Here is an 11958-nt window from a genome sequence, read left to right on the forward strand (position 1 = left end):
GTACACCTTGGAGCCCTGCCCAGGTGTCATTTTTACACTGTGTCCAATCCCTGCCCTTCTTCTATGAGCAGGTGTGTCTTGTGCTCTGTGATTGGGTAGTTTAGTGTGGAAGTGCCTCTGGGTTTCTGAGTACACAAATGAGACAAGCTTTTAACCTTCAAAAAGACCACGCCCCATCCTCGGTGTCTCTTGTTCTGGGTCAGACTTTAGGGCAACAGACAAGAATAAGCCTCCTCTCCTCTTTATTCAGTGTTACTTTCCTTTCTAATGTTCATCATTAGATTAGAGTTTAAAAAAACAGACGATCGGCAATCAGTAAATGTGTCCTCTGGGTGCTCCTCTGAACATTTACATTGTTTACACTGATAATAAACTCCACTGAGGTGTTGCATAGACATGAAAATGGATAAATAACATGTAAAAATAGCAGAAATAAAACTGATTCCATTTTTACTTATTTTACTTACTATTATTTATTCATTTGACTGTAAAAAATAAATAAAGAATATTACACCAAAATCATCATTCAAACTTATAATCAGAAAACATTATAGATGCATATATGCAAGATTACACTCTAAAAACTCCTGGGTTATTTCTTTAACCCATTTTCTGGGTTATTTGTGTTGGGTTAAAACTATGGGTTATTTTTTCAGAGAGTAACCATTTTCTGGGTTATAGGGCTAATATTTTGACCCAATTCCTGGGTTGTTTAGGTTTCTGGGTTAATTTTCAAAGAGTAACCCCTGTTCTGGGTTCAATGTGTGTTCAATATCAATGTGTCGTCACGAGCCGCAGGGTTTAATTTGGATTTGTCTAAGCATATTTTTTGATTCTTATAAATTGTGTTATCATTCATTCGCATTATAAGACTGACAGACCGCAACGGTTGTTGAGTTAAAAATCATAATTTGTGTTCGACTGAAGAAACAAAGTCACCTACATCTTGGATGCCCTTGGGGTAAGCAGATAAACATTAAATTTTCATTTTTGGGTGAACTATCCCTTTAACTGCCCTCACATCATCTCTCTATACCTAAATATTTTTCTTTAATATGGCTTAAATGTGTCAGTGCAAGATTTTGTGACAGTCACAACTTCTTTGACAGTGGGGAATGCATCTCTATAATAACTCTTATAGTTAAAAGATTGTGCCTTGTCTTTAAGCTGTAATGCATAATAATTTGCCAGATATTCACCTTTGCATTAATGTCATTATTACACTTGTTAATGAAAAAAAAGATGTACAGTATAGACTGTCATTCACACAAAATGGGTAATGCTGCAAAAGAACCACATTAGTTAAATTGGGCCCCAAATTGGGCCACGTTTTGGGCAACAACAACAACAGCATTCCCTTAAAAGTAATTATTTGTTAGCTTGATAATCAAAGAGTGTCCGGTGAGTGGTTCACAATTGTCTCGACTTACTAACAATTCTCATGTGTTGTTTTCTGTCTTTCAGGTGAAGACAGAGATGAGGAGGCATTTCTTCTCTTAGATGAGGACACTATCAAAACTCTTGTCCCTCAAGTTCAATCCAGTTATTGAATGTTGTCAAAGAGACAACATTTGTTTGAGAGAGAATGAGTTGTTTATTTTTCTATTTTTTCTAATGTCTAATGTTATTACTGTGTGACCTAAAATAAATAGGTCCAAGTGTGTAGAGTTTATATAGAGTTTAATTTAATTTAATGCAATAAAAATGTAAAAGTGATTGAAGTGTGTAAGTGCCTGAAGTTTTATTTTCTGAAATAAGGCATACTGGCATAGTAACCCAAGTTAGGTTATTTTTGACCTTTGACCTTTGGTTAAAAAGGGACCTACTAATTTCTGGGTTATTTCGACCCAGATATTGGGGTTGTTCTTTTGACCCAGAAGTTGGGTTATGTTAACTACAATTTTGGGTTATTTTAACCCAAAATTTGGGTTAGGTATCTAACCCAGAAGTTGGGTCAAAAAGAATAACCCATTTTTCTGGGTTGAAATAACCCAGAAATTAGTTGGTCCCTTTTTAACCCAGGATTTGGGTCAAAAATAACCCATTATTTTAATGTGTACCACTGTCAAATTATACATAATTATCAATGTTTAACATTATTTAAAAGACTTGAGTATGAATTAAATTGTCCTTTTTTATAGATTCAGACAAATTGACTGTTAAATTCAGACTGGCTTATCAGTTCAACTTGCAAGTTGAGATTGTGTTCATTTTTATAACTTTAAACTTTAAATTTATATAACTATAAATTTAAAGAGAAATTGAGAAATCTGTCCACCTGTAACATTTAAATTTTGTGCTTAAATTTTGTGGATTTCTTTTTGTAGATAGAAAACATACTTTCTCTGTAGATTGCGTGTTGACTATAAAAATATAGTTCCACACTATTAAATCCTACTTTTGGCATTTAGAGCTATATGTATATATGTAAGTGCTTGTGCTCAGGGTTTGTTCAGGACAGGCCTACTAAATAGGTGTCACGGATCAGTAGCATCACTTGCAGGGGCCGCTTCAAAAAGGGCAGGTACAATTAAGGTCAGCACAGTAGCCTATAATAGATTTATTCATACATATCATGCACAAATATGATGCACATATAAAATAATTATTTATAACGGCTTGTGATGTCAATAAAAATAGATGGGGGCTCTGTGGTTTTTGATGCCCATATAAAAATGTAGATTTATTTTAGACTTTATTATTATTTTTTAAACCACTATTTCGAAAATGGAGTTTGTGCAATAAACAAAGGATTTGAGTGTTCGAACCCAAGCAGGAGTTAATGCTGGGACACGGGGACTGCATTGTGTCCCAGGCAACAGGTCAATGCCTCACTATATCCAAAAGCCTGTGTAGATTACTAATGAGATCCCTGAGGTCTGATTTGTGAGGTGAGAGGATGGAGGAACATGGGGATCAGCTGGCTGGCAGAAAGGCCTCCTGAGAAACCATGTACCTGAATGGAGCAACAAAACATCAACCATTTCCACGAAACAACACCTGTATGTGAGACTGATCTGAACTACCACGGCTGGTTTGAGGATTCTATGAAGAGTAAGTGAAAGAACAGTGAGACAGAGGAAGTGTATGTGTGTGAGAGGGAAGGTGGAAAGAGAGAGGGATAAAAAGAGCGAATGGAGGAGGGAGGGTGGGGTCAATGACCTGAGAGATTACTGGCCCAAGGGAATGAGTTGCCAGGATTCTCCAGCACACAAACACTCTATTGTGCGTCTTGTCATTGCATCACATTTTCCCTCCAGACAATAATATGGTAGAAGGTTAATGATTTAGCAATCAGAGATTTTGAATTTGAGATATCATTTAACAGATTGGCACCACAGGACTGTGCATCATTTTCTTGTTGTGAAATGTGTGTTCTAAGTGAAAGTGAAAAAAAAAAGTGACATGTGAAGCCCAAGTATTGTAACCCATACTCGGAATTTGTCTTCTGCATTTAACTCATCCAAGTTAGTGCACACACTTAGATATACAGCTCTGGAAAAAAATAAGAATTAACCACTTAACATTGATTTCTGCACTTGAAGTGGTCTCTTAATTTTTTCCAGAGCTGTATAGTGTACACACACACTGCAAACTGTGGACACACACACACCTTGGTCAGTGGGCAGCCATTTTTGCTGAGGCGCCCACGGAGCGATTGGGGGGGGACATAAGGGCATATATAAATGTATTGCTTCTATATTGTTTCTACATGATTTTAAGAGCAGGGCTTCAAGTTTATGCAAGATTTGAAAAACAATGAACATTTTACCTTGGTAAAATTTAAATAGTGGAACTTATCAAACCATAGCATAGCCTACTAGTACTAAGCAGATAATTTATTCTGAAAAAGATTGTATATTGAATTGCTGGAGAAAGGACTACAACTTTCTCCATCATTTCATCTTCGCCATCGGGTGGAAAATGTTTCTAGGCCCTTTCCTCACCTTTTCCTCTGAGACAAAATTGTCTTCCTCAAGGGAGCGCATGTCTGCTCATGAAGCCGAATTCTCCATTGAGCTGCATTCAAATCTCTGGTAGATTTTATCATATTGAAGACATTTTTACACTTAAAAAGCATAATCGTTTAAACAACAGTAAATATATTAATCCAAGAGATGTTTATCTGCCATTTAGATGAAAAAAAAAAATTCAAATCAATTGCTATTATTTTAAATCATCAAACGACTGTGATTGGTCAAGACTAGGCAGCGTTGAGAAAAGTAACAACTAACACGTGATAACACCGTCCCCTTCGGTAGCGGTCTGGACAATAATTTATACATAAATAATAACGATGCAAAACTTAATACTCGTTAAACTGAGAACACATAGTAAAGTGTTAAAATATTGGAGTTAATTTTTTATAAATTACGTTAAATTCGACCAAATCGGTCTTTGTCAGACACGTGATTTTGTTGTGTGTGACGTCACCGCGGCGCCATATTTGTGGTATCCCTGCTGACTGTGAGAATGAAAGAGATTACACGAGTTGAGATAACAAGCAAATAACTCGCAAATATGAAGAAGCACAAGAACAAAGTTAAAATTTCATATCGCGATAAACTCACCAAAGATGCCAGGGACCGTTATTTGGAGAATTTTTCATCCATTCATAACATAGATCTGTACGAGCTGACTGCAGTAAGTTGGAGTGCTACTGACCCCGCATTGCTACCTAAATCATCATACTTAAATATTGTTAACTGTCTTGTTTATGGCATAAACGCATAGTGAACAATTTAAAAACTATAAATCCCTCGAAGATCACAGATATTTCACTAATGGGTGCAGGATTTATTTATGTTCTGAAGGAAGGACTGCGATAACACAGTATAGTAACGATAATGATGTCGTGTTAACTATATAACAAGTGCATGATTAAGGATGGTTTAGTATTATCAGGAAGAATTTTGAACTAATACTACCCTTTTTTTCATGAATTTTTTTTCCTTTATTGCATTAAGTACATAAACCAATGTATAACACAATAAACATTGTTCCAATAAACAAGGCATCATCAGAGATGTATGTAGAATTTAATAGTGTATTTTATTACAGTACATTCTGATATAGTATACCTTTTAGACCTACCTCTGTGTTGTCTGGGTCAATGACATTATGAGTCTTTTTTTTTCTTTTTCTTTTTTTTGTCCAAAGGCCTTAATAATAATAAAAACAAAGATATGTCATGCAAGTTAAATATCTGATTTACAGATTGTGTATATTATTAATTATCCTGTTAATACTATAAGTGCATATAACATAAATCTACAAATCACCCTGAAAAATTTAATTATACATGCTTTATTGTTCATGCAAGACTGGATAAAGCATCAGCACATTTTTACACTACAATTCTACAAAAGATTCAAACATGCGCTGATTGGATGGTTTCTCTGTGAAAATCTCAAAACAGTCAGTAATCTCTGCTACTCTGTATTTAAACAAAGGAGACATATTTCTGTGCAAATCATCTCTGTATGCCCATACAGCTGAAAGCTTCAGGTTTGCATAGATATGACACAGTTTCATTGAATGTTCTGTATACCGTCTCAGGGGAAACATTAGAAGTGTTGTGCAGGCAGACCAAATCTGAGGTATATTAAGGTTCACAGAAGCATTTGAAATTTGTATTTGTTGCGTCTGGAATCAGAGGCACAAAAAAAAAAAAAAAAAAAATTGTAACGCCATAAAGGTTCCCAGGTTTGGCAGACCCGTATAGTACATTAACATCATCTCCAAAACAAACATCAGACATCCTGTACATATCAAGTCGGTTTACTTCTGCACATGCAGATCACCATCTCCTCCAGCCTCCTGCATCTTCTCAGTGTGAAGATGATCACTTTCTCCAGCCTGATGGACCATAGTGTCAGCTGACTGACTTGGGTAAAGTTGGTTTTATATTCGCACATCCGTATTCAATAGCCTTGTTAATCGGTCTTTGTCAGGTGACGTCACACTCGTGAAAACCGAAGTGCATTATGGGTGTCGCCGCCATTTCTGAGGTATCCAAACAATCTCTGTATCAGTGCAGAGTTATTTCTTCTTTGGCTACTTTTCATTGTAAAAATGGCACACTTTTGTTGTGTGAAAAGCTGCAATAATATGTCCCACGATAGAAAATGTCAAAAACTTTACTACGAGATTAGATTTAGTCGGTTTCCTACTTGAAAAAAGGCTGTACGGAGAGTATGTAGAAGCAATAACAGAGGCGCCGGATCGCATGGGTTGCCGCGGTGATCGCAAAACATCACTTTCGTCAAGATATCTCCATTCATGTATGTTTGCTTTCTACATTTCACAAAGGTAAGTTAGAGGTTTCTGTTTTCTAAAGTAGAAAACGTTATAGCAACGCATTGTTTTGGATTGTATGTGCTATGAAACAAGTCAATTTAAACTGAATCCCTTTACTTGAATATGTCTACATTTTTTTCTTAATTTTGCTACAGCATTTTTATACTTAAGGTACGACATTTTTGCTCTGTATCCATATACTGATTCTTATTTTCTGACTACTTTTTACAGCTGTGGTCTGTGGACCTTTTCATCATTTCATTGCAGATCAGCCTGCTTAAAGATTATGGAGACTGACCCTGACTGGACACCATCCCTCCCTACATTAAGGCCACATCAGCATTAAACACAGGCTGTGTCTCAATCAGCTCCCTAGTTCATTAGTTAGGGCACTGATCAGGACGGTCTCAGTCACAAAATTTGTATACACAATATACTGATTCAAGAGCTCAGAGCTGATTGAGATGCACACACAGATGTAAGGAAAAACAATCCAGTCAGCTACTTGGGTAAAGTTGGTTTTATATTTGCACATTCAGACTTCTGATAAATTGAGACTTTCCAATAAATATGCAATAAATTAATGTTTGCGAATTTTAAGCAGCGACATGATATTGACAACCAACGATTGTCAACTTATAACATTTTTCACAGTAAATCAAAATAGGCAAGTATTGTTTAATGACATATTTACTTGTGAATGTCCACTGAATGTCCAATGTAGTGTGATTAACAAGGCTATTGAATACGGATGTGCGAATATAAAACCAACTTTACCCAAGTTAGTCAGCTAACACTATGGTCCATCAGGCTGGAGAGAGTGATCATCTTCACACTGAGAAGATGCAGGAGGCTGGAGGAGATGGTGATCTGCATGTGCAGAAGTAAACCGACTTGATATGTACAGGATGTCTGATGTTTGTTTTGGAGATGATGATGTTAATGTACTATACGGGTCTGCCAAACCTGGGAACCTTTATGGCGTTATTACAATTTTTTTTTTTTTGTGCCTCTGCGCATGTTTGAATCTTTTGTAGAATTGTTGTGTAAAAATGTGCTGATGCTTTATCCAGTCTTGCATGAACAATAAAGCATGTATAATTAAATTTTTCAGGGTGATTTGTAGATTTATGTTATATGCACTTATAGTATTAACAGGATAATTAATAATATACACAATCTGTAAATCAGATATTTAACTTGCATGACATATCTTTGTTTTTATTATTAAGGCTTTTGGACAAAAAAAAAAAAAGACTCATAATGTCATTGACCCAGACAACACAGAGGTAGATGGAGGACAATAATTTACAAATTATTTTGGCTCTAAAAGGTATACTATATCAGAATGTACTGTAATAAAATACACTATTAAATTCTACATACATCTCTGATGATGCCTTGTTTATTGGAACAATGTTTATAGTGTTATACATTGGTTTATGTACTTAATGCAATAAAGAAAAAAATGCATGAAAAAAAGGGTAGTATTAGTTCAAAATTCTTCCTGATAATACTAAACCATCCTTAATCATGCACTTGTTATATACGGTAGTTAACACGACATCATCATCATTATCGTTACTATACTGTGTTATCGCAGTCCTTCCTTCAGAACATAAATAAATCCTGCACCCATTAGTGAAATATCTGTGAGCTTCGAGGGATTTATAGTTTTTAAATTGTTCACTATGCGTTTATGCCATAAACAAGACAGTTAACAATATTTAAGTATGATGATTTAGGTAGCAATGCGGGGTCAGTAGCACTCCAACTTACTGCAGTCAGTTCGTACAGATCTATGTTATGAATGGATGGAAATTTCTCCAAATAACGGTCCCTGGCATCTTTGGTGAGTTTATCGCGATATGAAATTTTAACTTTGTTCTTGTGCTTCTTCATATTTGCGAGTTATTTGCTTGTTATCTCAACTCGTGTAATCTCTTTCATTCTCACAGTCAGCAGGGATACCACAAATATGGCGCCGCGGTGACGTCACACACAACAAAATCACGTGTCTGACAAAGACCGATCACACTACATTGGACATTCAGTGGACATTCACAAGTAAATATGCCATTAAACAATACTTGCCTATTTTGATCGACTGTGAAAAATGTTATAAGTTGACAATCGTTGGTCGTCAATATCATGTCGCTGCTTAAAATTCGCAAACATTAATTTATTGCATATTTATTGGAAAGTCTGAATTTATCAGAAGTCTGAATGTGCAAATATAAAACCAACTTTACCCAAGTAGCTGACTGGATTGTTTTTCCTTAGTGTCTGTGTGTGCATCTCAATCAGCTCTGAGCTCTTGAATCAGTATATTGTGTATACAAATTTTGTGACTGAGACCGTCCTGATCAGTGCCCTAACTAATGAACTAGGGAGCTGATTGAGACACAGCCTGTGTTTAATGCTGATGTGGCCTTAATGTAGGGAGGGATGGTGTCCAGTTGGGGTCAGTCTCCATAATCTTTAAGCAGGCTGATCTGCAATGAAATGAAAAGGTCCACAGACCACAGCTGTAAAAAGTAGTCAGAAAATTAGAATCAGTATATAGATACAGAGCAAAAATGTCGTACCTTAAGTATAAAAATGCTGTAGCAAAATTAAGAAAAATAAAATGTAGACATATTCAAGTAAAGGGATTCAGTTTAAATTGACTTGTTTCATAGCACATACAATCCAAAACAATGCGTTGCTATAACGTTTTCTACTTTAGAAAACAGAAACCTCTAACTTACCTTTGTGAAATGTAGAAAGCAAACATACTTGAATGGAGATATCTTGACGAAAGTGATGTTTTGCGTCTCACCGCGGCAACCCGTGCGATCCGGCGCCTCTGTTATTGCCTCTAACGTTACATACTCTCCGTACAGCCTTTTTTCAAGTAGGAAACCGACTAAATCTAATCTCGTAGTAAAGTTTTTGACATTTTCTATCGTGGGACATATTATTGCAGCTTTTCACACAACAAAAGTGTGCCATTTTTACAATGAAAAGTAGCCAAAGAAGAAACAACTCTGCACTGATACAGAGATTGTTTGGATACCTCAGAAATGGCGACGACACCCATAATGCACTTCGGTTTTCACGAGTGTGACGTCACCTGACAAAGACCGATTGGGCAACATCCTGCCCGTGAAGCCCCGCCCATTTCCATAACTCCTGTTTCAAGACAACAGCCGTTCTAGCCAAGTGATTTCTGTAATCTCCCCCTATGGGTGAGTTTTAGCCGAGAGTGAGCACACACTGAGCTCTCCTAACCAGACAGATCCGCCAGCTTTGAGTGTGAACTTGAATAAGAGCCTGATTTCTTCATCTTGCGCTTTAATTATACCGTTTCGCTGAGGTAAGAAGCATTGTATTATAAACTTTGAACTATCCGCTTAATTTTGACCATCTCTTTAGCTAAAATCACATATGTTTTATATTGTAATCAAGCTTTTTCGTTAATATCCAGTACGCTACTATTTAGACAGTCTCGAGAGTGACGCTAATAAAGTGCTGGATGGATGAGAGTCACCATGAATAAGCACGTGACAATGAGGGCCGTGATGAGTCGTGCTTTCCATCACGCCCACTCATGTTCACACACTGTAATGAGATTAAATATTTGCAGAACAAACTATACGAGGAAAAAATCCGATTTCAGGAAGGAAATGACTGAGTTTGATTGTCGCTCATAATAATGAACAGCTGAACAAATAAAACTGTGATATTTTTGTTATGCAAAAACGTTCAGTAAGCTTTTTGTTTTCTGTTGACAGCATAATGGCCATAGAGTGACAGCTGCTAATCCAATTAGACCTGAGCTTCTCATGATGCCACAAGAGATAGCACAATCTTCAATACACAATGTGCATTTTGAAAGATATTAGTCATGTATTTGCTTGAAAGAGATGTGGATTAATTTATGCAGATGTTTCCCTTCAATAATGATCAGGCCTAATAGCAGGCAAGAGGATTTGACAAAGTGACCCTGTGGGTCAGTAGTATTACTGTGTACAGCAGATGGTGTTCTCAGGTTTCCTTGAAATCTCCTTTAGATGTGTGGTTAGATACCTATTTCGACAGAAGCTGATTGCTCTTTCTTTACTATTTTTTTTTTTAGGAACATGTCTATCCTGAAGATACATGCTCGTGAGATTTTTGATTCGAGGGGCAACCCCACTGTAGAGGTGGACCTCTACACCGAGAAAGGTTATTGATGTTTCTTTCCAAATCAAACACCAGATTACTGAAAATGGAGATGGTTCAGTGTACTGAGATTACAAGCAGAACAAATACTAATCTGCTGGTTTTGAAACAGGTTTGTTTCGAGCTGCTGTGCCTAGTGGAGCATCTACTGGAATCTATGAAGCACTGGAACTAAGAGACAACGATAAGTCACGTTACCTGGGCAAAGGTAACTCTGCTTTTTCATGTCTCTAATGAATTTAAAATTATTGAATCTGGTCTTACAGAATTTATTGTAAATTGTTTTGGAAATAACCAAGACTTGTTGAGCTGGATTTATTTACTGAACACAAAGGACTGTTTTTCTTTTCCCAGCTACGTTTTTCTCTATTAGATTGGGAAGGAGAACTTATTAAATGTACTGAATAATTGGTTCAGCCTTGCGTTAACAGATACCAAGTTAACAAGTGAGAAAGCGGTTTTGTTGTTGTTTGTTTGATGGGTCTGAATTTGCATGACACATTCAACCCAGTGTCATATTGTGTGACTTGAATTATGTACTATGTACTTTCTGAAATGCTTATGCATGTGATTCACATCAGTGAATAATTCAAGGAACTTTACTGTGGTACTTCAAAATGATTTAGTGTGCAATATTTGCATGGAATAGATTTCCTATGAGCAGATTGTTTATGGCAATCGCTTGCCTGACATTACAAACCACACAAGAATGTGAGCAACTAAACTAAGTAGCAACTAAACTAAGTAGCAACTAAACTAAGTAGCAACTAAACTAAGCAAGGGAATGTTGAGATGTGCATGTGTCTAATTTCTGCACCATACAATCCACAATAACTTGCGCTTGTACTATGTTGCTTATATCTGTCATCTTTTTCTGTGTAATGTAGGCGTATCAAAGGCTGTTGAGCATGTGAACCAAACTATTGCACCTGCCCTGATCAGCCAGGTGAGTATTGAATCAAAATAAAACCAGTGTTGTAAATGGTAATTTGTTGGATTGGTAATGATTTTTTTGTCTGTCTTGCTGTCTTTCTATCTGTCACATAGGAAATTCCTGTCGTTGAGCAAGAAAAGATTGACCAGTTCATGCTGGAACTGGACGGAACTGATAATAAGTGTAAATCATAATATTTACATGTTTACACATTAACAGTAGAAAAGTACTTGTGCTTTACAATAAAACCGCTTCCTCTTTTAATGTTTGTTCCTAACCTATGTGGCATAGGTAGATGTTTTTCCTTTTTTTTTTTTTTGTTTTTTTGTTTTTTAAGTTTCTTACACCCCTGTAATGTATTTACACTACCATTCAGAAATGTATGGCCAGTAATATTTTTTTTTTTTTTTTTTTAATGCTTTTATTCAGCAACAATGCAATAAAGACATTTATAATATTACATTTATTTAAAATAAATGTTGTTTTTCTAAACTTTCTGTTTTTTATATGTCATAATA

At 36.1% G+C, this 11958-nt stretch overlaps 1 protein-coding gene across 1 annotated transcript in view; it reads left to right on the top strand.

Moving 5' to 3' along the window:
• The first annotated feature begins 9515 nt into the window (after nt 1–9515).
• The window catches only part of eno1b (enolase 1b, (alpha)), a 5296-nt gene continuing 2853 nt past the window's right edge, over nt 9516–11958 (top strand). Inside the window, exons 1-5 of the mRNA XM_067374706.1 lie at nt 9516–9658; nt 10421–10509; nt 10619–10714; nt 11394–11452; nt 11554–11623. Coding sequence (XP_067230807.1) covers nt 10425–10509; nt 10619–10714; nt 11394–11452; nt 11554–11623 — 310 coding nt within the window. The 5' untranslated portion in view covers nt 9516–9658; nt 10421–10424. The remainder of the gene's footprint in view (nt 9659–10420; nt 10510–10618; nt 10715–11393; nt 11453–11553; nt 11624–11958) is intronic.

The sequence above is a fragment of the Chanodichthys erythropterus genome, chromosome 21 (assembly GCF_024489055.1).
Source record: "Chanodichthys erythropterus isolate Z2021 chromosome 21, ASM2448905v1, whole genome shotgun sequence".
Taxonomy (NCBI): domain Eukaryota; kingdom Metazoa; phylum Chordata; class Actinopteri; order Cypriniformes; family Xenocyprididae; genus Chanodichthys; species Chanodichthys erythropterus.